The sequence below is a fragment of the Cervus elaphus genome, chromosome 20 (assembly GCF_910594005.1).
Source record: "Cervus elaphus chromosome 20, mCerEla1.1, whole genome shotgun sequence".
Taxonomy (NCBI): Eukaryota; Metazoa; Chordata; class Mammalia; order Artiodactyla; family Cervidae; genus Cervus; species Cervus elaphus.
This window is the reverse complement of record NC_057834.1, coordinates 31,443,237-31,468,752: the sequence shown is the minus strand read 5'-3', so window position 1 is coordinate 31,468,752 and position 25,516 is coordinate 31,443,237. Positions and strand designations below refer to the sequence as shown.

The 25,516-nt window shown below is 67.0% G+C and overlaps 2 protein-coding genes and 15 non-coding genes across 17 annotated transcripts; 9 read left to right on the top strand and 8 right to left on the bottom strand.

The window, feature by feature from the left end:
- Nucleotides 1-2,669: 2,669 nt before the first annotated feature.
- On the bottom strand, nucleotides 2,670-2,740 carry TRNAG-GCC. Its single transcript has one exon. It is a non-coding gene; the product is annotated as a tRNA-Gly (tRNA).
- Nucleotides 2,741-4,181: 1,441 nt separating this feature from the next.
- TRNAL-CAG lies at nucleotides 4,182-4,264 on the bottom strand. Its single transcript has one exon. It is a non-coding gene; the product is annotated as a tRNA-Leu (tRNA).
- A 513-nt stretch (nucleotides 4,265-4,777) lies between these two features.
- Nucleotides 4,778-4,849, top strand: TRNAD-GUC. Its single transcript has one exon. It is a non-coding gene; the product is annotated as a tRNA-Asp (tRNA).
- Nucleotides 4,850-4,965: 116 nt separating this feature from the next.
- Nucleotides 4,966-7,565, bottom strand: LOC122676378 (serine/arginine repetitive matrix protein 1-like). The gene is made up of 4 exons (XM_043875554.1): nucleotides 7,500-7,565; nucleotides 6,183-6,332; nucleotides 5,643-5,908; nucleotides 4,966-5,497 (listed from the first exon to the last, which is right to left on the bottom strand). The coding sequence occupies exons 1-4, from the start codon at nucleotides 7,563-7,565 to the stop codon at nucleotides 4,966-4,968; spliced, it is 1,014 nt and encodes a 337-aa protein (XP_043731489.1).
- On the top strand, nucleotides 5,561-5,632 carry TRNAG-UCC. Its single transcript has one exon. It is a non-coding gene; the product is annotated as a tRNA-Gly (tRNA).
- Nucleotides 5,949-6,020, top strand: TRNAE-CUC. The gene has a single exon. It is a non-coding gene; the product is annotated as a tRNA-Glu (tRNA).
- A 291-nt stretch (nucleotides 7,566-7,856) lies between the features above and the next one.
- On the bottom strand, nucleotides 7,857-14,248 carry LOC122676377 (mucin-1-like). The gene is made up of 8 exons (XM_043875553.1): nucleotides 14,241-14,248; nucleotides 12,770-14,108; nucleotides 12,351-12,713; nucleotides 11,915-12,283; nucleotides 11,520-11,729; nucleotides 9,750-9,832; nucleotides 9,331-9,391; nucleotides 7,857-8,759 (listed from the first exon to the last, which is right to left on the bottom strand). The coding sequence occupies exons 1-8, from the start codon at nucleotides 14,246-14,248 to the stop codon at nucleotides 7,857-7,859; spliced, it is 3,336 nt and encodes a 1,111-aa protein (XP_043731488.1).
- On the bottom strand, nucleotides 11,861-11,931 carry TRNAG-GCC. Its single transcript has one exon. It is a non-coding gene; the product is annotated as a tRNA-Gly (tRNA).
- On the bottom strand, nucleotides 13,360-13,442 carry TRNAL-CAG. Its single transcript has one exon. It is a non-coding gene; the product is annotated as a tRNA-Leu (tRNA).
- Nucleotides 13,956-14,027, top strand: TRNAD-GUC. Its single transcript has one exon. It is a non-coding gene; the product is annotated as a tRNA-Asp (tRNA).
- Nucleotides 14,249-14,740: 492 nt separating the features above from the next.
- On the top strand, nucleotides 14,741-14,812 carry TRNAG-UCC. Its single transcript has one exon. It is a non-coding gene; the product is annotated as a tRNA-Gly (tRNA).
- Nucleotides 14,813-15,128: 316 nt separating this feature from the next.
- On the top strand, nucleotides 15,129-15,200 carry TRNAE-CUC. The gene has a single exon. It is a non-coding gene; the product is annotated as a tRNA-Glu (tRNA).
- A 5,794-nt stretch (nucleotides 15,201-20,994) lies between these two features.
- TRNAG-GCC lies at nucleotides 20,995-21,065 on the bottom strand. The gene has a single exon. It is a non-coding gene; the product is annotated as a tRNA-Gly (tRNA).
- A 1,441-nt stretch (nucleotides 21,066-22,506) lies between these two features.
- On the bottom strand, nucleotides 22,507-22,589 carry TRNAL-CAG. Its single transcript has one exon. It is a non-coding gene; the product is annotated as a tRNA-Leu (tRNA).
- A 513-nt stretch (nucleotides 22,590-23,102) lies between these two features.
- TRNAD-GUC lies at nucleotides 23,103-23,174 on the top strand. The gene has a single exon. It is a non-coding gene; the product is annotated as a tRNA-Asp (tRNA).
- Nucleotides 23,175-23,885: 711 nt separating this feature from the next.
- Nucleotides 23,886-23,957, top strand: TRNAG-UCC. The gene has a single exon. It is a non-coding gene; the product is annotated as a tRNA-Gly (tRNA).
- Nucleotides 23,958-24,273: 316 nt separating this feature from the next.
- Nucleotides 24,274-24,345, top strand: TRNAE-CUC. Its single transcript has one exon. It is a non-coding gene; the product is annotated as a tRNA-Glu (tRNA).
- The last annotated feature ends 1,171 nt before the right edge of the window (nucleotides 24,346-25,516 follow it).

Below are 25,516 nucleotides of genomic sequence, written 5' to 3'. Positions count from 1 at the left end.
TTGCCATTTGTCACAAGCAATGATGGACCTAGAGACTCTTAGACTTGGTGAAGAATGTCAGACCGAGTTGGACAAAAGCATGTGGAACGTGTAAAAGAATACAAAACGAACCTATTTGCCGAAGAGAGACCGGCTCACGCAGAAAACCGCCTTGGTGTAAGGCAGGCGGAAGGGCAGCGGTGGAGGGATGACTCTGGAGCTGCAACGAACAGATACGCAGGACCGCCTATGATGGGAGACGCACCAAGGTTGTCCAGTTCAACACAGGCAATAAGAGTCAGTACCCTGTAATAACCTCAAGTGGAAAAGAGTCTGAAAACATACATGAAATCTGAAATCTGTACCTGGGAAACAGAATCACGTTGCAGTCCATCGGAAAGGAGCCCAATGTTGGAAATCCACTCTACTTCCACAACAACCGCTACTATGACTTTGGAGTAAGCTTTCAAAAGGACACTGAATACCATAGGTAACTGAGTAAGCGGGAGACAGGCGAGCGGGGTCCATATCCGTGAAAGGCTCAACTCTTCATTCAGAAAGGCACATGCAAACCCCACGGTCGTGGCAGCACCGTTTGCCGTAGCCAAGACGGGGAGAAACCCCCAGTGCCCATCCCCAGTGGGCTCACCCACGAAGATGCGCTGTCAGAGACAGGGAGAGAACAGGATGTCACTGAGCCGTCCACAAGAGTCACATAGTGTCACTGGCAGCAACAGCGGCCGGAGCTGCAGAATATGACCCTTGGTGAGGGGAGTCGAACAGACAAGGTCACAGATGGGTGGAATCGAAAGTGTTGTACAAATTCATCCCTGTGCCAAGCAGCGACAGCCCCCGAGACACAGGAAAGCAGCTTCGGGCTTCCCAAGGGCAAAGTCAGGGACGGAGGGATGAATGAAGAGCCGGGCTCAACGGATATACCGTACTCGTGCTGAGTAGAAAGGAGACGACCAGCAAAGACACACCGGATACCACAGGGAACAGGATGCAATCGCCTGTCACCCCCTGTAATGGAAAGCGATCTGAAAACATCATCCTACACACACAGGACGGAATCACGACGCTGTCCAGCGGAAACGGACAGCAGGGTGTAGACCAGCTACACTTCCAGAACAACATCTACTGCTCCCTGGAAGTCAATCAGTCGAGGATCAGTCCAGCAATAGGCAAAAGAAGAGCTTACGCTGTGATCCAGCAAACCCAATCCCGGGTACCCATCGGGAAAAGACATCACCCCTGCTGGGAGGAGATGCAGGCATCCCCCAGGGTCATCGCAGCCCTCTGTGCCAGAGCCGAGACATGGGGAACGCCCAAGTGCCCGGCGGCACGTGGCCGGCACGAGAAGAAGAGGTATATGTGTACCGTGGAATATGACGCAGCCGTCAAGGAGGAGCGGCCATCGCCACGGGCCGCGACGCTGGACGGACCCACAGAAGGGTCCACTGAGTGAAGTGAGTCGGGTGCAGAGGGACAAAGCTCTGTGGACTCTGCCAACGAATGCAAATGAATCTATGTGCAAAAGGGAAAACGACCTTCAGACATAGAAAACGTCCATAGGGCTACCCAAGGGGAAAGGCAGCGGACGGACGAAGTTGGAGGCGGATCAAGAGAGAGGAGCTAGTATACCTACAGGAGATAAGCAACAAAGCTTTCCTCCGTAGCATGAGATCTGTATTCGTATCTCGCCTCAACCTACACTGGAAAATCACCTGGAAAAGAACAGGGGACTGAATCACTGTGCCGTGCACCTGAGACTAACCCGGGAAAGGAAATCAGGTCTACTGGCGTTGGAAGAAGCAGAAAAAGGAAGAGCCCAAGGGTTGGGGTTGGGGTTGGGGGGAGACGGGCCAGTGGGCCAAAGGCAGAGGCGGGTTCCTTGACAAGAGTAGGATTTGGGATGGCTCATGGAGGAACCGGGCGCGCGCGTGGGCGGGAGGGGGGCAGTGGAGATGGGGGAGGTGGGGAGCAGGGGTGGGGGTGGGTGGGATGCGTGCGTTTGGGGGAGCAGGGGGATGGTGAGGGTGCAGGCTGAGGTGGTGTTACTGGCGGAGCAGGGCTGATGCTGAGGTGAGGCGGGCAAGAGGGTTTCAGGGGAGGGGGTGGTGTGTGAGGTGGTGAGGGCGTTGCTGTTGGAAACCGATCTGGGCCCAGGGCCGGGAGCGTGTGGACTTCTGAGGAACTCCTCCTGCAAGCTGATGCTCCAGGGACCCTCCAGGGAAAAGGGAGGTATCCTTGCCAGATGTGGCAACTTCCTTGCTCCGGGCTGTGCAAACGGAGGGTGATTGATTCTCGGAGTGTGGCGAGAGTGAGCCAGGGAGCTTGGAGACAGACGTTGGGAAAGGTGAAGAGGTGGGGCCGGCGGCTGCCAGAGGTGGGGTGTGCCTTCCAGCGCAATCCGTGAGCCACCGGCTGGGTCCGCTTGAGGAAGCCAGCAACCACAAGGGAGGTGTCTGGGCACACGGGCGGCTGAGCCCGCAGGGCTTGGGGCCACAGCGGCTTGGCAGCAGGGCCGTGTGTGGGGGCGGGAGGGGTCGTGGGCAGCTGCGTGGGAGAGGCAGCGGGCGGCAGGTAGCAGCCAGCGGTTGCAGGAGCGCTCCCTTGAGCGCCTTGGAGCGGGCAGACCTAGCTCGGCTCTGGGACTGCAGTGCGGGACCAAAAGGGGACGCTGGGGTTGCATGGGCCGGGAATCGAACCCGGGCCTCCCGCGTGGCAGGCGAGAATTCTACCACTGAACCACCCATGCACCGGTGGCCGCCGCCGCCCGACGCCGCCCCAGAGGCGCTGGCCAACACCCGCCCGTCACTGCTCACCGCTCGCCCAGTGGGCATCTGTCTGCTCCATCCGAGCAGGAGACGACGGGCGGCCGACCTCAAAGCCAGGGTCCGGGCACGTGCAGGACCCCAGGGCGCGGCGCTCTCGGAGGGACCCCGGGGCGGCGGGCCGCCGGCCCACTCGGCCGGTCCCGCGCCTTCTGCGCCGACCACGGCCGCCGCGACGCTGTCGGTGTCGCCCGAGGGGGCCAGGAGCCGACGCCGTCTGCGTGGGCAGGCGCTGCGTGGTCGCCGCGGCCGCGCGCCGACGTTCCTCTCAGCGACCTGCCGGGTCCCGACCCAAAACCCCTCTGGCGGGCTGGCTTTCCGGCAGGGGCGGGATGGAGCGTGCCATTGCGGGCGGGGGCCGGGACCCCGGGCTCGGCCTGTGCTGGGTGCTCGCGAGCGCGGGAGCGCGACTCCCCGGGGCGCCCCCGCCGCCGCCCCGAGCGGCGCTCAGGCCCCAGGACCCAAAGGCGTTGTGAGCCTGGCTCCTGCGCTCTGGCCGACGGCGCTCGCGGGCGCTCCGCTCTGACAGGGTGGGTGGTGGTGGTGGTGAGGAGGGGCCCTTGGGCAGAGCGGCTCCTGGCTCGGGGACTGCCGGCTGAGGCAGGGAGCACGCCAGGCCGCGCTTGGCTCCGGCCCGGGCGGCGGCTTCCCCCCCTCCCCCCGGGAACGGGCGCGGTGGCGCCGAGGGCCGGGGCGCGGGCTGGGCGCCTGTGGCTGGGCTGGACGGGCACGCAGGGCTTCCGCTCCCACCCCAGCCGAGCGCCCTTCCCGGGACGGGTTCGTGCACGGAAGGCCGGTGTTCGCCGGCCCGCAGCAAGGGTGCGTGGCGCGCGTCCCGGGCGGGAGGCAGGCAGGTGTGGCCCGGCCGAGGCCGCAAGGCGGAGAAGCGTGGAGGGCACGCAGCAGCCCCCTGGCGGGCAAGGCGGGGGGGCTCGGCCGCCTGGGTGTGGCTGGGTGGCGCAGGCGGGCCGGCGGCGCGGGCGCGGACGACAGGGTGCCGGCCGGAGGGAGAGCGGCCGGGGGCGGACGTGGAAGCAAGGCTGCGAGAGCGACTTGGCCGTTCAGCAGGCAGAAGTCGCGGCGCCCGCGAAGCGAGGAGGGCTCGCCACCCGGCGCGGGGCCGCGTGCGTCGGCGCCGACGGGGGTGGGGCGGGGTGGGGCCTTGCGAGTGGGAGGGTGGGCGAGGGTGCGCGAGGCGCAGGCGGGGAGGCCGGAAAAGCAGCAGCTGCAGCCGCAGACACCTGGGGAGGAAAGCTGCGCTGAGAAGGACTGAAGGTTCCTGGTGGCGGGGGGCGGGCGTGTGTGGAGAAAGGCTGTGGCGCGGGGAGGACGGGTGCGTTTGTCCGGCGGGCCAAAAGGCTGGCTTGTCAGGAGTGGGATTCGAACCCACGCCTCCAGGGGAGACTGCGACCTGAACGCAGCGCCTTAGACCGCTCGGCCATCCTGACGGCGGGCCTGGGCGGGCGCGTGGCCGCTCGCCTGGCTGAGACCCGACGCGGCGCGAGCCCCGGCGCCCGTGGCGGGCCGCGCGGTGCGCCGCGCCAGGCAGGCAGGCGGCCGTCTGGCGTGGGTGAGCGACGGGGCCGGCCGAGGCGCCTGGCTGCGCCGCCGGTCGCGCCCCGGACCCAGCCCGGCCCTTGGCGGGCCGTCCCCTCCTCACCCGCGCCCCTCCTCGCCAGACGCGGGCCGGCGCGCGCCCACCGTGTCCTCGCAGCCTCGCTTGCCTTCTCGGACCCCCTTCTCCCGGCGGAATGGCCGCGTTGGAGGCAAGAGGCGGCGCGCACGAGGAGTGTCCGGTGCCCCGGGGGGTCCGGGTCCGTGTCGGGGTCGCGGGCCGCCTCTGTGACCGAGGCGGTTGGTTTGGTGGGCGGTCGGGTCGGGGCCCGTGCTGGGCACGGGGGAGGCGTGGGCAGGCAGCCCGAGAGCCCGAGAGGGGCCGGGCGGCAGGGCGGTCGCCGCCGTCCTCGTTAGTATAGTGGTGAGTATCCCCGCCTGTCACGCGGGAGACCGGGGTTCGATTCCCCGACGGGGAGGCAACACAGCCTTTTTGGTGGCCGCGGTGGCTCTCTGTCCTGCCGCCTGGCCCCCAAGGGCCCTTCGTCTCCTCCGTCCGCCTTTGGACCAGGCGCCTGGCCACCGCCGACCGCCTCTACCGGTGCAGCCCTCCAGCCTGAGCCCTCTGTCGTCGCCGGGCGCTCGGTCGCCACGGCGGAGCGACGGCCTCCTTGGCCACCCCACGGCCTTGCCCGACCATAGCCGGATCTTGCGGCCCGCCCGCCCACAGGGGCTGCCTCAGTGGGCTCCTAGGCTCGCGACCGGCGCGGCGCGGCAGAGCGCCGTGACGCCTGCAGGCGGCTGGCTCCCGTGTCCCCCTGTCGTCGTGGGAAGTGGCCTCGCCCAGCGCACGGTGGAGAAGGGCTTTGGCCAGCTGGCTGCTGGAAGCCGCGTGCCCCGCGTTGCCCCCCGGGGGTGAGGGCGGAGGCGTTCGCGGGCCGCGGCGGGGAGCGAACGGCCGGGGGGCCGCAAGGCCGCGGGAGCGCCGCCCCGGGGCGGTGGGGCCGGTGGACCCCGGCCGCTGCGTAGAGCTGGCGCGGATGGGGTTGCTGGTGGGCTGCTGGTGGCGCCGGCGGCGGCGCAGAGCCTCCCGCTGACGGGGCGTCGGGGCAGGGATGCGGCGGCGGCTGCGGCGAGAGTGTGCTGGGGCGAGCCCGGGGCCGGCGTCTGGCGGCGGCCCGGGCTGAGCAGCGTTGGTGGTATAGTGGTGAGCATAGCTGCCTTCCAAGCAGTTGACCCGGGTTCGATTCCCGGCCAACGCAGCAGGCCGACCTTTTGCTGAGCTCCGCCGCCCTCCCGGCTGGGGCGTTCGGGGCAGAGAGAGCTGGGAGCAGGGAGCCAGGCAGCTGGCGCGCGGCTTTTGGCGTGTGTGCGAGAAGCCGGTGGCGCGCGCAGTGTTTTGAGGCTGCTGAGAGCAAGACGGCCCGCCAGGGCAGGCGGACTGACAGGGCCGGCGGGCGGCTGGACTTGCCTTGCCAAGGCCGAGTGTGGGCACCACGGTGGCGCGGGCGGGCGGGCGGGCGGGCGGCCCGGAGGCGCTGGGTTCGGCAGGAGCAGGCGAGGGCCGAACCCCGACGCTCCCTGGTGGTCTAGTGGTTAGGATTCGGCGCTCTCACCGCCGCGGCCCGGGTTCGATTCCCGGTCAGGGAAGCCTTTCTTCTTCCCCTCCGCCCGCCACCTGCCGATCTCCTCGCCGGCGACCCCACCACCCTTTTAGCCTACGCTTGCTCAGCGCTGCCACAGAGGCCCCGGGACCCTGCACCTCCAGCCCAAGCACGATTCAGGCCAGCCCCGCCGTGCCCCGGGGCAAACCTTTTGGCCGCAGTGGCCACCTCGCGCCGCTTCCACCACGACCCGCCTGAGGCCTCCCAGCCCCAGCCCCCGCCCCCTCCCTCCTGAGGGGCGGCGGCTGCTGCCCCTGGTGGCGGCCGCCATGCTCCTGGGCTTGTGCTGGTTCTCCTGCTGTCAGTGGTGGTGGGGAGGAGGAGGGGTCGGACAGGGCGGGTGGGGGTAGGGGTCGGGGCGTGGGCTGTGGTGGTCGCCACAGGCCGAAGACGAGCGAGGGGGATCTGCCTCTGGGAGTGGGGCCAGTGGCCACGGACACGCCTGCCTCCCCATGCCCCGCGTGCCAGCCACCTCTCTGGGCGGCTGGGCCATTGAGTGCCAGGTCCCGGGCTGGCTGTGACTCCCGTGCGCCGCTGGTGACTCCAAGAGGGTGCTGGTCCTGAGTGGGCTCTGGGAGGCGGACCACGGCGCCCGGGAGGCATCGGTATCGATGGGTTCAGTCGCTCAGTGCGCTGCAGCAGCCCAGGCTTCCCTGGCCATCACCAACTCCCGCAGCTTGCTCAAACTCAGGTCCAGCGAGTCGGCGATGCCATCCAACCATCTCACCTTCTGGCGTGGCGTGTCGTCCCCGTCTCCTCCTGCCTTCCGTCGAGGTCTTTTCCAGGGAGTCAGTCCTTTGCGTCAGGTGGCCAGAGGACTGAATGAAGTGTCAGCTTCAGCCTCAGGGCTTCCCATGAATATTCAGGACTGATTTCCTCTAGGATTGACTGGTTGGATCTCCTGGCAGTCCAAGGGACTCTCAAGAGTCTTCTCCAACACCGCAGTTCAAAAGCATCGATTCTTCAGCGCTCAGCTTTCTTTATGCTCCAACTCTCACATCTGTCCGTGACTGCTGGACAGACCGTGGCTTCCACGAGATGGACCCTCGTGGCAGAGTCATGTCTCTGCTTCTCGACATGCTGGCTAGCTTGGTCAGAGCTTTTCTCCCAAGAGGCGGACGTCTTTTAATTTCATGGCCGCGGCCACCGGCTGCAGTGATTTGGGGGAGCCCCCCCCCACCTCAGTGACGTCTCTCCCGGTGGCCATTGTTTCCCCATCTGTTTGCCATGAAGTGATGGGACCGGATGCCACGAGCTTAGTTTTCTGAATGTTGAGTTTGAAGCCAACTTTGTCATTTTCCTCTTTCACTTCCATCAAGAGGCTCTTGAGTTCTTCTTCGCTCTCCCCGAGGCAAAGGGGTGAAGACGAATGTGGGCCTGTGCTGCGAGTCACAGCACCGCGCGGGGGAAGTGAGGGAGCACACAGATCCCGGCGGGGCGGGCCGGCCGGGAAAACCCAGCCAACCAGCCGGGAGGTGGCAGATGCGCCCCAGGCAGTGATGCCGGCCAGGGTGGACACGCCGACCAACATGGTGTTTCCCTTGCCTGACCACAGCTCTCAATCCTACCAGAGTGAGGCAAGGTTTCCCAGATGTCCCTCCCCGACAACGAACCAAAGGGGGGCACCTGGGTGCACACGCAGACACGCAGACACGCAGACACACAGACACACACACACACACACACAGCGCCCTGTTCCACGCACCCCTGCCCTAAATATGACATCTCCTACTTTGCCATTCTCTCCAATCTGTCTGTCCAGGATCAACTCCATCCCTCTCCACAGACTGTCATCGTCGTCCCCAGGAACTCTCGCCGGGGGTCATCGCCACCCACAATCTCCCCTTAGCCCAATCTTGAGCCCGTCTGTAACCCCAAAGGGTTTCACGACTGTTGAAGGACTGTGTCCTTTGGGGGGTGGGGTGGGGGAGTGGACGGCCGACGAAGGGCACCATCCTGCGGCGAGGGCGGCACGCTCGGGGGCGACGGGACAAAGCTGAGTCCCCTGGGCAAAAGGAGAACCTGTGGCCTGACGCGTGCTAGCCATCGCCGCAGGAGGTTTCCTCGACGCCCCTGCCGGGGCCGTGGGCGTCAGCGTGCGTGGGTGAGAGTGCGGGACGAAGCTGCCTGGGGCCATGGCTGGTGGGTGCCCCACGAGGATCAGGGACCGGGGCAGAGCCATCGCAGGGAGAGGGGGCGGCAGCGAGCAGGGTGCAGGGAGGCAGGCCCAGGGGTGCTTGGGCGTGGCGTCTGCGTGGAGGGCCGGCGGGAAGGGGGAGGCATGGGACTCGCGGGGACCTGGCCGAAAGATGGGCCGGCCACTCGAGCAGGGCCTCTGCAGAAGCATGGAGGCGGTGGCGACGCCGTGCCAGGCACCCGTGTGAGGCTGGGACAGGTCTGCGGTCGGGGTGGGCGGGTGGCAGGGGTGGGTCTGCGGAGCTGGAGGCAGGCCCGCACTGGTGAACGCCAGGGCAGGGCAGGGCGTGTGAGGGATGGCCCGGGGCTGCAGGGGAACAGTGGCGGGTAGATGGGGCCGAGCCTGGGGTCTGGCGGGAGAGGCAGAGGGCAGGCGGTGACCCTGAGGGGGCTGTGGCGTGAGGGAGGTGGTGGGAGAGCACGCCGTGTGGGCGGGCTGGCGGGTGAGCGTGCGTGCCACCCTGGCGCGCGGTGCCGCAGGTTGCTCAGGCTCGGCGGTGGGCTGGGGCTCCGGGCGCTGGCTAGGACGCTGGCAAGCGAGCCACAGAAACAGAGTGCCAGACGGGGGCCAGACCCGGTCGGAACAGGGTGGGCCCACCGTCCCGCCCCAGAGACCCAAGTCCCCACTCATCAGGACCAGATGTCCAGTCTCGGGTGTGCCATTGCTGGGGGCTCAGGGTGGGATGGTGGGTGGTGGTTGGCAGCGGGGATGCCTGGGGTTTCATGAGGACCAAAGAGAGCTCCCATCTGACCGAGCACACCCCGTCCTGGGTGCACACCCGCAGAGAACAAACCTCGGAGAGGTCTAAAGGTCCATACTCGCCGTGCACACTGCAGCACTATTTGCCATAGCCACGACACGGAAGAAACCCCAGTGCCCGTCCTCGAACGGCGGGCCCAAGAAGATGTGGCATAGATGTCCCAAGGAACGATCACTCGGTCCTAAAGAGAAAAGGAAAGGATTGCCATTTGTCACAAGCAATGATGGACCTAGAGACTCTTAGACTTGGTGAAGAATGTCAGACCGAGTTGGACAAAAGCATGTGGAACGTGTAAAAGAATACAAAACGAACCTATTTGCCGAAGAGAGACCGGCTCACGCAGAAAACCGCCTTGGTGTAAGGCAGGCGGAAGGGCAGCGGTGGAGGGATGACTCTGGAGCTGCAACGAACAGATACGCAGGACCGCCTATGATGGGAGACGCACCAAGGTTGTCCAGTTCAACACAGGCAATAAGAGTCAGTACCCTGTAATAACCTCAAGTGGAAAAGAGTCTGAAAACATACATGAAATCTGAAATCTGTACCTGGGAAACAGAATCACGTTGCAGTCCATCGGAAAGGAGCCCAATGTTGGAAATCCACTCTACTTCCACAACAACCGCTACTATGACTTTGGAGTAAGCTTTCAAAAGGACACTGAATACCATAGGTAACTGAGTAAGCGGGAGACAGGCGAGCGGGGTCCATATCCGTGAAAGGCTCAACTCTTCATTCAGAAAGGCACATGCAAACCCCACGGTCGTGGCAGCACCGTTTGCCGTAGCCAAGACGGGGAGAAACCCCTAGTGCCCATCCCCAGCGGCTCACCCACGAAGATGCGCTGTCAGAGACAGGGAGAGAACAGGATGTCACTGAGCCGTCCACAAGAGTCACATAGTGTCACTGGCAGCAACAGCGGCCGGAGCTGCAGAATATGACCCTTGGTGAGGGGAGTCGAACAGACAAGGTCACAGATGGGTGGAATCGAAAGTGTTGTACAAATTCATCCCTGTGCCAAGCAGCGACAGCCCCCGAGACACAGGAAAGCAGCTTCGGGCTTCCCAAGGGCAAAGTCAGGGACGGAGGGATGAATGAAGAGCCGGGCTCAACGGATATACCGTACTCGTGCTGAGTAGAAAGGAGACGACCAGCAAAGACACACCGGATACCACAGGGAATAGGATGCAATCGCCTGTCACCCCCTGTAATGGAAAGCGATCTGAAAACATCATCCTACACACACAGGACGGAATCACGACGCTGTCCAGCGGAAACGGACAGCAGGGTGTAGACCAGCTACACTTCCAGAACAACATCTACTGCTCCCTGGAAGTCAATCAGTCGAGGATCAGTCCAGCAATAGGAAAAAGAAGGGCTTACGCTGTGATCCAGCAGACCCAATCCCGGGTACCCATCGGGAAAAGACATCACCCCTGCTGGGAGGAGATGCAGGCATCCCCCAGGGTCATCGCAGCCCTCTGTGCCAGAGCCGAGACATGGGGAACGCCCAAGTGCCCGGCGGCACGTGGCCGGCACGAGAAGAAGAGGTAAATGTGTACCGTGGAATATGACACAGCCGTCAAGAAGGAGCGGCCATCGCCACGGGCCGCGACGCTGGACGGGCCCACAGAAGGGTCCACTGAGTGAAGTGAGTCGGGTGCAGAGGGACAAAGCTCTGTGGACTCTGCCAACGAATGCAAATGAATCTATGTGCAAAGGGGAAAACGACCTTCAGACGTAGAAAACGTCCACAGGGCTACCCAAGGGGAAAGGCAGCAGACGGACGAAGTTGGAGGCGGATCAAGAGAGAGGAGCTAGTATACCTACAGGAGATAAGCAACAAAGCTTTCCTCCGTAGCATGAGATCTGTATTCGTATCTCGCCTCAACCTACACTGGAAAATCACCTGGAAAAGAACAGGGGACTGAATCACTGTGCCGTGCACCTGAGACTAACCCGGGAAAGGAAATCAGGTCTACTGGCGTTGGAAGAAGCAGAAAAAGGAAGAGCCCAAGGGTTGGGGTTGGGGTTGGGGGGAGACGGGCCAGTGGGCCAAAGGCAGAGGCGGGTTCCTTGACAAGAGTAGGATTTGGGATGGCTCATGGAGGAACCGGGCGCGCGCGTGGGCGGGAGGGGGGCAGTGGAGATGGGGGAGGTGGGGAGCAGGGGTGGGGGTGGGTGGGATGGGTGCGTTTGGGGGAGCAGGGGGATGGTGAGGGTGCAGGCTGAGGTGGTGTTACTGGCGGAGCAGGGCTGATGCTGAGGTGAGGCGGGCAAGAGGGTTTCAGGGGAGGGGGTGGTGTGTGAGGTGGTGAGGGCGTTGCTGTTGGAAACCGATCTGGGCCCAGGGCCGGGAGCGTGTGGACTTCTGAGGAACTCCTCCTGCAAGCTGATGCTCCAGGGACCCTCCAGGGAAAAGGGAGGTATCCTTGCCAGATGTGGCAACTTCCTTGCTCCTGGCTGTGCAAACGGAGGGTGATTGATTCTCGGAGTGTGGCGAGAGTGAGCCAGGGAGCTTGGAGACAGACGTTGGGAAAGGTGAAGAGGTGGGGCCGGCGGCTGCCAGAGGTGGGGTGTGCCTTCCAGCGCAATCCGTGAGCCACCGGCTGGGTCCGGGTGAGGAAGCCAGCAACCACAAGGGAGGTGTCTGGGCACACGGGCGGCTGAGCCCGCAGGGCTTGGGGCCACAGCGGCTTGGCAGCAGGGCCGTGTGTGGGGGCGGGAGGGGTCGTGGGCAGCTGCGTGGGAGAGGCAGCGGGCGGCAGGTAGCAGCCAGCGGTTGCAGGAGCGCTCCCTTGAGCGCCTTGGAGCGGGCAGACCTAGCTCGGCTCTGGGACTGCAGTGCGGGACCAAAAGGGGACGCTGGGGTTGCATGGGCCGGGAATCGAACCCGGGCCTCCCGCGTGGCAGGCGAGAATTCTACCACTGAACCACCCATGCACCGGTGGCCGCCGCCGCCCGACGCCGCCCCAGAGGCGCTGGCCAACACCCGCCCGTCACTGCTCACCGCTCGCCCAGTGGGCATCTGTCTGCTCCATCCGAGCAGGAGACGACGGGCAGCCGACCTCAAAGCCAGGGTCCGGGCACGTGCAGGACCCCAGGGCGCGGCGCTCTCGGAGGGACCCCGGGGCGGCGGGCCGCCGGCCCACTCGGCCGGTCCCGCGCCTTCTGCGCCGACCACGGCCGCCGCGACGCTGTCGGTGTCGCCCGAGGGGGCCAGGAGCCGACGCCGTCTGCGTGGGCAGGCGCTGCGTGGTCGCCGCGGCCGCGCGCCGACGTTCCTCTCAGCGACCTGCCGGGTCCCGACCCAAAACCCCTCTGGCGGGCTGGCTTTCCGGCAGGGGCGGGATGGAGCGTGCCATTGCGGGCGGGGGCCGGGACCCCGGGCTCGGCCTGTGCTGGGTGCTCGCGAGCGCGGGAGCGCGACTCCCCGGGGCGCCCCCGCCGCCGCCCCGAGCGGCGCTCAGGCCCCAGGACCCAAAGGCGTTGTGAGCCTGGCTCCTGCGCTCTGGCCGACGGCGCTCGCGGGCGCTCCGCTCTGACAGGGTGGGTGGTGGTGGTGGTGAGGAGGGGCCCTTGGGCAGAGCGGCTCCTGGCTCGGGGACTGCCGGCTGAGGCAGGGAGCACGCCAGGCCGCGCTTGGCTCCGGCCCGGGCGGCGGCTTCCCCCCCCTCCCCCCGGGAACGGGCGCGGTGGCGCCGAGGGCCGGGGCGCGGGCTGGGCTGGACGGGCACGCAGGGCTTCCGCTCCCACCCCAGCCGAGCGCCCTTCCCGGGACGGGTTCGTGCACGGAAGGCCGGTGTTCGCCGGCCCGCAGCAAGGGTGCGTGGCGCGCGTCCCGGGCGGGAGGCAGGCAGGTGTGGCCCGGCCGAGGCCGCAAGGCGGAGAAGCGTGGAGGGCACGCAGCAGCCCCCTGGCGGGCAAGGCGGGGGGGCTCGGCCGCCTGGGTGTGGCTGGGTGGCGCAGGCGGGCCGGCGGCGCGGGCGCGGACGACAGGGTGCCGGCCGGAGGGAGAGCGGCCGGGGGCGGACGTGGAAGCAAGGCTGCGAGAGCGAGTTGGCCGTTCAGCAGGCAGAAGTCGCGGCGCCCGCGAAGCGAGGAGGGCTCGCCACCCGGCGCGGGGCCGCGTGCGTCGGCGCCGACGGGGGTGGGGCGGGGTGGGGCCTTGCGAGGGGGAGGGTGGGCGAGGGTGCGCGAGGCGCAGGCGGGGAGGCCGGAAAAGCAGCAGCTGCAGCCGCAGACACCTGGGGAGGAAAGCTGCGCTGAGAAGGACTGAAGGTTCCTGGTGGCGGGGGGCGGGCGTGTGTGGAGAAAGGCTGTGGCGCGGGGAGGACGGGTGCGTTTGTCCGGCGGGCCAAAAGGCTGGCTTGTCAGGAGTGGGATTCGAACCCACGCCTCCAGGGGAGACTGCGACCTGAACGCAGCGCCTTAGACCGCTCGGCCATCCTGACGGCGGGCCTGGGCGGGCGCGTGGCCGCTCGCCTGGCTGAGACCCGACGCGGCGCGAGCCCCGGCGCCCGTGGCGGGCCGCGCGGTGCGCCGCGCCAGGCAGGCAGGCGGCCGTCTGGCGTGGGTGAGCGACGGGGCCGGCCGAGGCGCCTGGCTGCGCCGCCGGTCGCGCCCCGGACCCAGCCCGGCCCTTGGCGGGCCGTCCCCTCCTCACCCGCGCCCCTCCTCGCCAGACGCGGGCCGGCGCGCGCCCACCGTGTCCTCGCAGCCTCGCTTGCCTTCTCGGACCCCCTTCTCCCGGCGGAATGGCCGCGTTGGAGGCAAGAGGCGGCGCGCACGAGGAGTGTCCGGTGCCCCGGGGGGTCCGGGTCCGTGTCGGGGTCGCGGGCCGCCTCTGTGACCGAGGCGGTTGGTTTGGTGGGCGGTCGGGTCGGGGCCCGTGCTGGGCACGGGGGAGGCGTGGGCAGGCAGCCCGAGAGCCCGAGAGGGGCCGGGCGGCAGGGCGGTCGCCGCCGTCCTCGTTAGTATAGTGGTGAGTATCCCCGCCTGTCACGCGGGAGACCGGGGTTCGATTCCCCGACGGGGAGGCAACACAGCCTTTTTGGTGGCCGCGGTGGCTCTCTGTCCTGCCGCCTGGCCCCCAAGGGCCCTTCGTCTCCTCCGTCCGCCTTTGGACCAGGCGCCTGGCCACCGCCGACCGCCTCTACCGGTGCAGCCCTCCAGCCTGAGCCCTCTGTCGTCGCCGGGCGCTCGGTCGCCACGGCGGAGCGACGGCCTCCTTGGCCACCCCACGGCCTTGCCCGACCATAGCCGGATCTTGCGGCCCGCCCGCCCACAGGGGCTGCCTCAGTGGGCTCCTAGGCTCGCGACGCCCCCGCGGCGCGGCAGAGCGCCGTGACGCCTGCAGGCGGCTGGCTCCCGTGTCCCCCTGTCGTCGTGGGAAGTGGCCTCGCCCAGCGCACGGTGGAGAAGGGCTTTGGCCAGCTGGCTGCTGGAAGCCGCGTGCCCCGCGTTGCCCCCCGGGGGTGAGGGCGGAGGCGTTCGCGGGCCGCGGCGGGGAGCGAACGGCCGGGGGGCCGCAAGGCCGCGGGAGCGCCGCCCCGGGGCGGTGGGGCCGGTGGACCCCGGCCGCTGCGTAGAGCTGGCGCGGATGGGGTTGCTGGTGGGCTGCTGGTGGCGCCGGCGGCGGCGCAGAGCCTCCCGCTGACGGGGCGTCGGGGCAGGGATGCGGCGGCGGCTGCGGCGAGAGTGTGCTGGGGCGAGCCCGGGGCCGGCGTCTGGCGGCGGCCCGGGCTGAGCAGCGTTGGTGGTATAGTGGTGAGCATAGCTGCCTTCCAAGCAGTTGACCCGGGTTCGATTCCCGGCCAACGCAGCAGGCCGACCTTTTGCTGAGCTCCGCCGCCCTCCCGGCTGGGGCGTTCGGGGCAGAGAGAGCTGGGAGCAGGGAGCCAGGCAGCTGGCGCGCGGCTTTTGGCGTGTGTGCGAGAAGCCGGTGGCGCGCGCAGTGTTTTGAGGCTGCTGAGAGCAAGACGGCCCGCCAGGGCAGGCGGACTGACAGGGCCGGCGGGCGGCTGGACTTGCCTTGCCAAGGCCGAGTGTGGGCACCACGGTGGCGCGGGCGGGCGGGCGGGCGGGCGGCCCGGAGGCGCTGGGTTCGGCAGGAGCAGGCGAGGGCCGAACCCCGACGCTCCCTGGTGGTCTAGTGGTTAGGATTCGGCGCTCTCACCGCCGCGGCCCGGGTTCGATTCCCGGTCAGGGAAGCCTTTCTTCTTCCCCTCCGCCCGCCACCTGCCGATCTCCTCGCCGGCGACCCCACCACCCTTTTAGCCTACGCTTGCTCAGCGCTGCCACAGAGGCCCCGGGACCCTGCACCTCCAGCCCAAGCACGATTCAGGCCAGCCCCGCCGTGCCCCGGGGCAAACCTTTTGGCCGCAGTGGCCACCTCGCGCCGCTTCCACCACGACCCGCCTGAGGCCTCCCAGCCCCAGCCCCCGCCCCCTCCCTCCTGAGGGGCGGCGGCTGCTGCCCCTGGTGGCGGCCGCCATGCTCCTGGGCTTGTGCTGGTTCTCCTGCTGTCAGTGGTGGTGGGGAGGAGGAGGGGTCGGACAGGGCGGGTGGGGGTAGGGGTCGGGGCGTGGGCTGTGGTGGTCGCCACAGGCCGAAGACGAGCGAGGGGGATCTGCCTCTGGGAGTGGGGCCAGTGGCCACGGACACGCCTGCCTCCCCATGCCCCGCGTGCCAGCCACCTCTCTGGGCGGCTGGGCCATTGAGTGCCAGGTCCCGGGCTGGCTGTGACTCCCGTGCGCCGCTGGTGACTCCAAGAGGGTGCTGGTCCTGAGTGGGCTCTGGGAGGCAGACCACGGCGCCCGGGAGGCATCGGTATCGATGGGTTCAGTCGCTCAGTGCGCTGCAGCAGCCCAGGCTTCCCTGGCCATCACCAACTCCCGCAGCTTGCTCAAACTCAGGTCCAGCGAGTCGGCGATGCCATCCAACCATCTCACCTTCTGGCGTGGCGTGTCGTCCCCGTCTCCTCCTGCCTTCCGTCGAGGTCTTTTCCAGGGAGTCAGTCCTTTGCGTCAGGTGGCCAGAGGACTGAATGAAGTGTCAGCTTCAGCCTCAGGGCTTCCCATGAATATTCAGGACTGATTTCCTCTAGGATTGACTGGTTGGATCTCCTGGCAGTCCAAGGGACTCTCAAGAGTCTTCTCCAACACCGCAGTTCAAAAGCATCGATTCTTCAGCGCTCAGCTTTCTTTATGCTCCATCTCTCACATCTGTCCGTGACTGCTGGACAGACCGTGGCTTCCACGAGATGGACCCTCGTGGCAGAGTCATGTCTCTGCTTCTCGACATGCTGGGTAGCTTGGTCAGAGCTTTTCTCCCAAGAGGCGGACGTCTTTTAATTTCATGGCCGCGGCCACCGGCTGCAGTGATTTGGGGGAGCCCCCCCCCACCTCAGTGACGTCTCTCCCGGTGGCCATTGTTTCCCCATCTGTTTGCCATGAAGTGATGGGACCGGATGCCACGAGCTTAGTTTTCTGAATGTTGAGTTTGAAGCCAACTTTGTCATTTTCCTCTTTCACTTCCATCAAGAGGCTCTTGAGTTCTTCTTCGCTCTCCCCGAGGCAAAGGGGTGAAGACGAATGTGGGCCTGTGCTGCGAGTCACAGCACCGCGCGGGGGAAGTGAGGGAGCACACAGATCCCGGCGGGGCGGGCCGGCCGGGAAAACCCAGCCAACCAGCCGGGAGGTGGCAGATGCGCCCCAGGCAGTGATGCCGGCCAGGGTGGACACGCCGACCAACATGGTGTTTCCCTTGCCTGACCACAGCTCTCAATCCTACCAGAGTGAGGCAAGGTTTCCCAGATGTCCCTCCCCGACAACGAACCAAAGGGGGGCACCTGGGTGCACACGCAGACACGCAGACACACACACACACAGCGCCCTGTTCCACGCACCCCTGCCCTAGATATGACATCTCCTACTTTGCCATTCTCTCCAATCTGTCTGTCCAGGATCAACTCCATCCCTCTCCACAGACTGTCATCGTCGTCCCCAGGAACTCTCGCCGGGGGTCATCGCCACCCACAATCTCCCCTTAGCCCAATCTTGAGCCCGTCTGTAACCCCAAAGGGTTTCACGACTGTTGAAGGGCTGTGTCCTTTGGGGGGTGGGGTGGGGGAGTGGACGGCCGACGAAGGGCACCATCCTGCGGCGAGGGCGGCACGCTCGGGGGCGACGGGACAAAGCTGAGTCCCCTGGGCAAAAGGAGAACCTGTGGCCTGACGCGTGCTAGCCATCGCCGCAGGAGGTTTCCTCGACGCCCCTGCCGGGGCCGTGGGCGTCAGCGTGCGTGGGTGAGAGTGCGGGACGAAGCTGCCTGGGGCCATGGCTGGTGGGTGCCCCACGAGGATCAGGGACCGGGGCAGAGCCATCGCAGGGAGAGGGGGCGGCAGCGAGCAGGGTGCGGGGAGGCAGGCCCAGGGGTGCTTGGGCGTGGCGTCTGCGTGGAGGGCCGGCGGGAAGGGGGAGGCATGGGACTCGCGGGGACCTGGCCGAAAGATGGGCCGGCCACTCGAGCAGGGCCTCTGCAGAAGCATGGAGGCGGTGGCGACGCCGTGCCAGGCACCCGTGTGAGGCTGGGACAGGTCTGCGGTCGGGGTGGGCGGGTGGCAGGGGTGGGTCTGCGGAGCTGGAGGCAGGCCCGCACTGGTGAACGCCAGGGCAGGGCAGGGCGTGTGAGGGATGGCCCGGGGCTGCAGGGGGACGGTGGCGGGTAGATGGGGCCGAGCCTGGGGTCTGGCGGGAGAGGCAGAGGGCAGGCGGTGACCCTGAGGGGGCTGTGGCGTGAGGGAGGTGGTGGGAGAGCACGCCGTGTGGGCGGGCTGGCGCGCGGTGCCGCAGGTTGCTCAGGCTCGGCGGTGGGCTGGGGCTCCGGGCGCTGGCTAGGACGCTGGCAAGCGAGCCACAGAAACGGAGTGCCAGACGGGGGCCAGACCCGGTCGGAACAGGGTGGGCCCACCGTCCCGCCCCAGAGACCCAAGTCCCCACTCACCAGGACCAGATGTCCAGTCTCGGGTGTGCCATTGCTGGGGGCTCAGGGTGGGATGGTGGGTGGTGGTTGGCAGCGGGGATGCCTGGGGTTTCATGAGGACCAAAGAGAGCTCCCATCTGACCGAGCACACCCCGTCCTGGGTGCACACCCGCAGAGAACAAACCTCGGAGAGGTCTAAAGGTCCATACTCGCCGTGCACACTGCAGCACTATTTGCCATAGCCACGACACGGAAGAAACCCCAGTGCCCGTCCTCGAACGGCGGGCCCAAGAAGATGTGGCATAGATGTCCCAAGGAACGATCACTCGGTCCTAAAGAGAAAAGGAAAGGATTGCCATTTGTCACAAGCAATGATGGACCTAGAGACTCTTAGACTTGGTGAAGAATGTCAGACCGAGTTGGACAAAAGCATGTGGAACGTGTAAAAGAATACAAAACGAACCTATTTGCCGAAGAGAGACCGGCTCACGCAGAAAACCGCCTTGGTGTAAGGCAGGCGGAAGGGCAGCGGTGGAGGGATGACTCTGGAGCTGCAACGAACAGATACGCAGGACCGCCTATGATGGGAGACGCACCAAGGTTGTCCAGTTCAACACAGGCAATAAGAGTCAGTACCCTGTAATAACCTCAAGTGGAAAAGAGTCTGAAAACATACATGAAATCTGAAATCTGTACCTGGGAAACAGAATCACGTTGCAGTCCATCGGAAAGGAGCCCAATGTTGGAAATCCACTCTACTTCCACAACAACCGCTACTATGACTTTGGAGTAAGCTTTCAAAAGGACACTGAATACCATAGGTAACTGAGTAAGCGGGAGACAGGCGAGCGGGGTCCATATCCGTGAAAGGCTCAACTCTTCATTCAGAAAGGCACATGCAAACCCCACGGTCGTGGCAGCACCGTTTGCCGTAGCCAAGACGGGGAGAAACCCCCAGTGCCCATCCCCAGTGGGCTCACCCACGAAGATGCGCTGTCAGAGACAGGGAGAGAACAGGATGTCACTGAGCCGTCCACAAGAGTCACATAGTGTCACTGGCAGCAACAGCGGCCGGAGCTGCAGAATATGACCCTTGGTGAGGGGAGTCGAACAGACAAGGTCACAGATGGGTGGAATCGAAAGTGTTGTACAAATTCATCCCTGTGCCAAGCAGCGACAGCCCCCGAGACACAGGAAAGCAGCTTCGGGCTTCCCAAGGGCAAAGTCAGGGACGGAGGGATGAATGAAGAGCCGGGCTCAACGGATATACCGTACTCGTGCTGAGTAGAAAGGAGACGACCAGCAAAGACACACCGGATACCACAGGGAACAGGATGCAATCGCCTGTCACCCCCTGTAATGGAAAGCGATCTGAAAACATCATCCTACACACACAGGACGGAATCACGACGCTGTCCAGCGGAAACGGACAGCAGGGTGTAGACCAGCTACACTTCCAGAACAACATCTACTGCTCCCTGGAAGTCAATCAGTCGAGGATCAGTCCAGCAATAGGCAAAAGAAGAGCTTACGCTGTGATCCAGCAAACCCAATCCCGGGTACCCATCGGGAAAAGACATCACCCCTGCTGGGAGGAGATGCAGGCATCCCCCAGGGTCATCGCAGCCCTCTGTGCCAGAGCCGAGACATGGGGAACGCCCAAGTGCCCGGCGGCACGTGGCCGGCACGAGAAGAAGAGGTATATGTGTACCGTGGAATATGACGCAGCCGTCAAGGAGGAGCGGCCATCGCCACGGGCCGCGACGCTGGACGGACCCACAGAAGGGTCCACTGAGTGAAGTGAGTCGGGTGCAGAGGGACAAAGCTCTGTGGACTCTGCCAACGAATGCAAATGAATCTATGTGCAAAAGGGAAAACGACCTTCAGACATAGAAAACGTCCATAGGGCTACCCAAGGGGAAAGGCAGCGGACGGACGAAGTTGGAGGCGGATCAAGAGAGAGGAGCTAGTATACCTACAGGAGATAAGCAACAAAGCTTTCCTCCGTAGCATGAGATCTGTATTCGTATCTCGCCTCAACCTACACTGGAAAATCACCTGGAAAAGAACAGGGGACTGAATCACTGTGCCGTGCACCTGAGACTAACCCGGGAAAGGAAATCAGGTCTACTGGCGTTGGAAGAAGCAGAAAAAGGAAGAGCCCAAGGGTTGGGGTTGGGGTTGGGGGGAGACGGGCCAGTGGGCCAAAGGCAGAGGCGGGTTCCTTGACAAGAGTAGGATTTGGGATGGCTCATGGAGGAACCGGGCGCGCGCGTGGGCGGGAGGGGGGCAGTGGAGATGGGGGAGGTGGGGAGCAGGGGTGGGGGTGGGTGGGATGGGTGCGTTTGGGGGAGCAGGGGGATGGTGAGGGTGCAGGCTGAGGTGGTGTTACTGGCGGAGCAGGGCTGATGCTGAGGTGAGGCGGGCAAGAGGGTTTCAGGGGAGGGGGTGGTGTGTGAGGTGGTGAGGGCGTTGCTGTTGGAAACCGATCTGGGCCCAGGGCCGGGAGCGTGTGGACTTCTGAGGAACTCCTCCTGCAAGCTGATGCTCCAGGGACCCTCCAGGGAAAAGGGAGGTATCCTTGCCAGATGTGGCAACTTCCTTGCTCCTGGCTGTGCAAACGGAGGGTGATTGATTCTCGGAGTGTGGCGAGAGTGAGCCAGGGAGCTTGGAGACAGACGTTGGGAAAGGTGAAGAGGTGGGGCCGGCGGCTGCCAGAGGTGGGGTGTGCCTTCCAGCGCAATCCGTGAGCCACCGGCTGGGTCCGCGTGAGGAAGCCAGCAACCACAAGGGAGGTGTCTGGGCACACGGGCGGCTGAGCCCGCAGGGCTTGGGGCCACAGCGGCTTGGCAGCAGGGCCGTGTGTGGGGGCGGGAGGGGTCGTGGGCAGCTGCGTGGGAGAGGCAGCGGGCGGCAGGTAGCAGCCAGCGGTTGCAGGAGCGCTCCCTTGAGCGCCTTGGAGCGGGCAGACCTAGCTCGGCTCTGGGACTGCAGTGCGGGACCAAAAGGGGACGCTGGGGTTGCATGGGCCGGGAATCGAACCCGGGCCTCCCGCGTGGCAGGCGAGAATTCTACCACTGAACCACCCATGCACCGGTGGCCGCCGCCGCCCGACGCCGCCCCAGAGGCGCTGGCCAACACCCGCCCGTCACTGCTCACCGCTCGCCCAGTGGGCATCTGTCTGCTCCATCCGAGCAGGAGACGACGGGCGGCCGACCTCAAAGCCAGGGTCCGGGCACGTGCAGGACCCCAGGGCGCGGCGCTCTCGGAGGGACCCCGGGGCGGCGGGCCGCCGGCCCACTCGGCCGGTCCCGCGCCTTCTGCGCCGACCACGGCCGCCGCGACGCTGTCGGTGTCGCCCGAGGGGGCCAGGAGCCGACGCCGTCTGCGTGGGCAGGCGCTGCGTGGTCGCCGCGGCCGCGCGCCGACGTTCCTCTCAGCGACCTGCCGGGTCCCGACCCAAAACCCCTCTGGCGGGCTGGCTTTCCGGCAGGGGCGGGATGGAGCGTGCCATTGCGGGCGGGGGCCGGGACCCCGGGCTCGGCCTGTGCTGGGTGCTCGCGAGCGCGGGAGCGCGACTCCCCGGGGCGCCCCCGCCGCCGCCCCGAGCGGCGCTCAGGCCCCAGGACCCAAAGGCGTTGTGAGCCTGGCTCCTGCGCTCTGGCCGACGGCGCTCGCGGGCGCTCCGCTCTGACAGGGTGGGTGGTGGTGGTGGTGAGGAGGGGCCCTTGGGCAGAGCGGCTCCTGGCTCGGGGACTGCCGGCTGAGGCAGGGAGCACGCCAGGCCGCGCTTGGCTCCGGCCCGGGCGGCGGCTTCCCCCCCTCCCCCCGGGAACGGGCGCGGTGGCGCCGAGGGCCGGGTCGCGGGCTGGGCGCCTGTGGCTGGGCTGGACGGGCACGCAGGGCTTCCGCTCCCACCCCAGCCGAGCGCCCTTCCCGGGACGGGTTCGTGCACGGAAGGCCGGTGTTCGCCGGCCCGCAGCAAGGGTGCGTGGCGCGCGTCCCGGGCGGGAGGCAGGCAGGTGTGGCCCGGCCGAGGCCGCAAGGCGGAGAAGCGTGGAGGGCACGCAGCAGCCCCCTGGCGGGCAAGGCGGGGGGGCTCGGCCGCCTGGGTGTGGCTGGGTGGCGCAGGCGGGCCGGCGGCGCGGGCGCGGACGACAGGGTGCCGGCCGGAGGGAGAGCGGCCGGGGGCGGACGTGGAAGCAAGGCTGCGAGAGCGACTTGGCCGTTCAGCAGGCAGAAGTCGCGGCGCCCGCGAAGCGAGGAGGGCTCGCCACCCGGCGCGGGGCCGCGTGCGTCGGCGCCGACGGGGGTGGGGCGGGGTGGGGCCTTGCGAGTGGGAGGGTGGGCGAGGGTGCGCGAGGCGCAGGCGGGGAGGCCGGAAAAGCAGCAGCTGCAGCCGCAGACACCTGGGGAGGAAAGCTGCGCTGAGAAGGACTGAAGGTTCCTGGTGGCGGGGGGCGGGCGTGTGTGGAGAAAGGCTGTGGCGCGGGGAGGACGGGTGCGTTTGTCCGGCGGGCCAAAAGGCTGGCTTGTCAGGAGTGGGATTCGAACCCACGCCTCCAGGGGAGACTGCGACCTGAACGCAGCGCCTTAGACCGCTCGGCCATCCTGACGGCGGGCCTGGGCGGGCGCGTGGCCGCTCGCCTGGCTGAGACCCGACGCGGCGCGAGCCCCGGCGCCCGTGGCGGGCCGCGCGGTGCGCCGCGCCAGGCAGGCAGGCGGCCGTCTGGCGTGGGTGAGCGACGGGGCCGGCCGAGGCGCCTGGCTGCGCCGCCGGTCGCGCCCCGGACCCAGCCCGGCCCTTGGCGGGCCGTCCCCTCCTCACCCGCGCCCCTCCTCGCCAGACGCGGGCCGGCGCGCGCCCACCGTGTCCTCGCAGCCTCGCTTGCCTTCTCGGACCCCCTTCTCCCGGCGGAATGGCCGCGTTGGAGGCAAGAGGCGGCGCGCACGAGGAGTGTCCGGTGCCCCGGGGGGTCCGGGTCCGTGTCGGGGTCGCGGGCCGCCTCTGTGACCGAGGCGGTTGGTTTGGTGGGCGGTCGGGTCGGGGCCCGTGCTGGGCACGGGGGAGGCGTGGGCAGGCAGCCCGAGAGCCCGAGAGGGGCCGGGCGGCAGGGCGGTCGCCGCCGTCCTCGTTAGTATAGTGGTGAGTATCCCCGCCTGTCACGCGGGAGACCGGGGTTCGATTCCCCGACGGGGAGGCAACACAGCCTTTTTGGTGGCCGCGGTGGCTCTCTGTCCTGCCGCCTGGCCCCCAAGGGCCCTTCGTCTCCTCCGTCCGCCTTTGGACCAGGCGCCTGGCCACCGCCGACCGCCTCTACCGGTGCAGCCCTCCAGCCTGAGCCCTCTGTCGTCGCCGGGCGCTCGGTCGCCACGGCGGAGCGACGGCCTCCTTGGCCACCCCACGGCCTTGCCCGACCATAGCCGGATCTTGCGGCCCGCCCGCCCACAGGGGCTGCCTCAGTGGGCTCCTAGGCTCGCGACCGGCGCGGCGCGGCAGAGCGCCGTGACGCCTGCAGGCGGCTGGCTCCCGTGTCCCCCTGTCGTCGTGGGAAGTGGCCTCGCCCAGCGCACGGTGGAGAAGGGCTTTGGCCAGCTGGCTGCTGGAAGCCGCGTGCCCCGCGTTGCCCCCCGGGGGTGAGGGCGGAGGCGTTCGCGGGCCGCGGCGGGGAGCGAACGGCCGGGGGGCCGCAAGGCCGCGGGAGCGCCGCCCCGGGGCGGTGGGGCCGGTGGACCCCGGCCGCTGCGTAGAGCTGGCGCGGATGGGGTTGCTGGTGGGCTGCTGGTGGCGCCGGCGGCGGCGCAGAGCCTCCCGCTGACGGGGCGTCGGGGCAGGGATGCGGCGGCGGCTGCGGCGAGAGTGTGCTGGGGCGAGCCCGGGGCCGGCGTCTGGCGGCGGCCCGGGCTGAGCAGCGTTGGTGGTATAGTGGTGAGCATAGCTGCCTTCCAAGCAGTTGACCCGGGTTCGATTCCCGGCCAACGCAGCAGGCCGACCTTTTGCTGAGCTCCGCCGCCCTCCCGGCTGGGGCGTTCGGGGCAGAGAGAGCTGGGAGCAGGGAGCCAGGCAGCTGGCGCGCGGCTTTTGGCGTGTGTGCGAGAAGCCGGTGGCGCGCGCAGTGTTTTGAGGCTGCTGAGAGCAAGACGGCCCGCCAGGGCAGGCGGACTGACAGGGCCGGCGGGCGGCTGGACTTGCCTTGCCAAGGCCGAGTGTGGGCACCACGGTGGCGCGGGCGGGCGGGCGGGCGGGCGGCCCGGAGGCGCTGGGTTCGGCAGGAGCAGGCGAGGGCCGAACCCCGACGCTCCCTGGTGGTCTAGTGGTTAGGATTCGGCGCTCTCACCGCCGCGGCCCGGGTTCGATTCCCGGTCAGGGAAGCCTTTCTTCTTCCCCTCCGCCCGCCACCTGCCGATCTCCTCGCCGGCGACCCCACCACCCTTTTAGCCTACGCTTGCTCAGCGCTGCCACAGAGGCCCCGGGACCCTGCACCTCCAGCCCAAGCACGATTCAGGCCAGCCCCGCCGTGCCCCGGGGCAAACCTTTTGGCCGCAGTGGCCACCTCGCGCCGCTTCCACCACGACCCGCCTGAGGCCTCCCAGCCCCAGCCCCCGCCCCCTCCCTCCTGAGGGGCGGCGGCTGCTGCCCCTGGTGGCGGCCGCCATGCTCCTGGGCTTGTGCTGGTTCTCCTGCTGTCAGTGGTGGTGGGGAGGAGGAGGGGTCGGACAGGGCGGGTGGGGGTAGGGGTCGGGGCGTGGGCTGTGGTGGTCGCCAGCGCGGGCCGGCAGCGGCCGCGGCGGTGGCCACAGCCGAAGACGAGCGAGGGGGATCTGCCTCTGGGAGTGGGGCCAGTGGCCACGGACACGCCTGCCTCCCCATGCCCCGCGTGCCAGCCACCTCTCTGGGCGGCTGGGCCATTGAGTGCCAGGTCCCGGGCTGGCTGTGACTCCCGTGCGCCGCTGGTGACTCCAAGAGGGTGCTGGTCCTGAGTGGGCTCTGGGAGGCAGACCACGGCGCCCGGGAGGCATCGGTATCGATGGGTTCAGTCGCTCAGTGCGCTGCAGCAGCCCAGGCTTCCCTGGCCATCACCAACTCCCGCAGCTTGCTCAAACTCAGGTCCAGCGAGTCGGCGATGCCATCCAACCATCTCACCTTCTGGCGTGGCGTGTCGTCCCCGTCTCCTCCTGCCTTCCGTCGAGGTCTTTTCCAGGGAGTCAGTCCTTTGCGTCAGGTGGCCAGAGGACTGAATGAAGTGTCAGCTTCAGCCTCAGGGCTTCCCATGAATATTCAGGACTGATTTCCTCTAGGATTGACTGGTTGGATCTCCTGGCAGTCCAAGGGACTCTCAAGAGTCTTCTCCAACACCGCAGTTCAAAAGCATCGATTCTTCAGCGCTCAGCTTTCTTTATGCTCCATCTCTCACATCTGTCCGTGACTGCTGGACAGACCGTGGCTTCCACGAGATGGACCCTCGTGGCAGAGTCATGTCTCTGCTTCTCGACATGCTGGCTAGCTTGGTCAGAGCTTTTCTCCCAAGAGGCGGACGTCTTT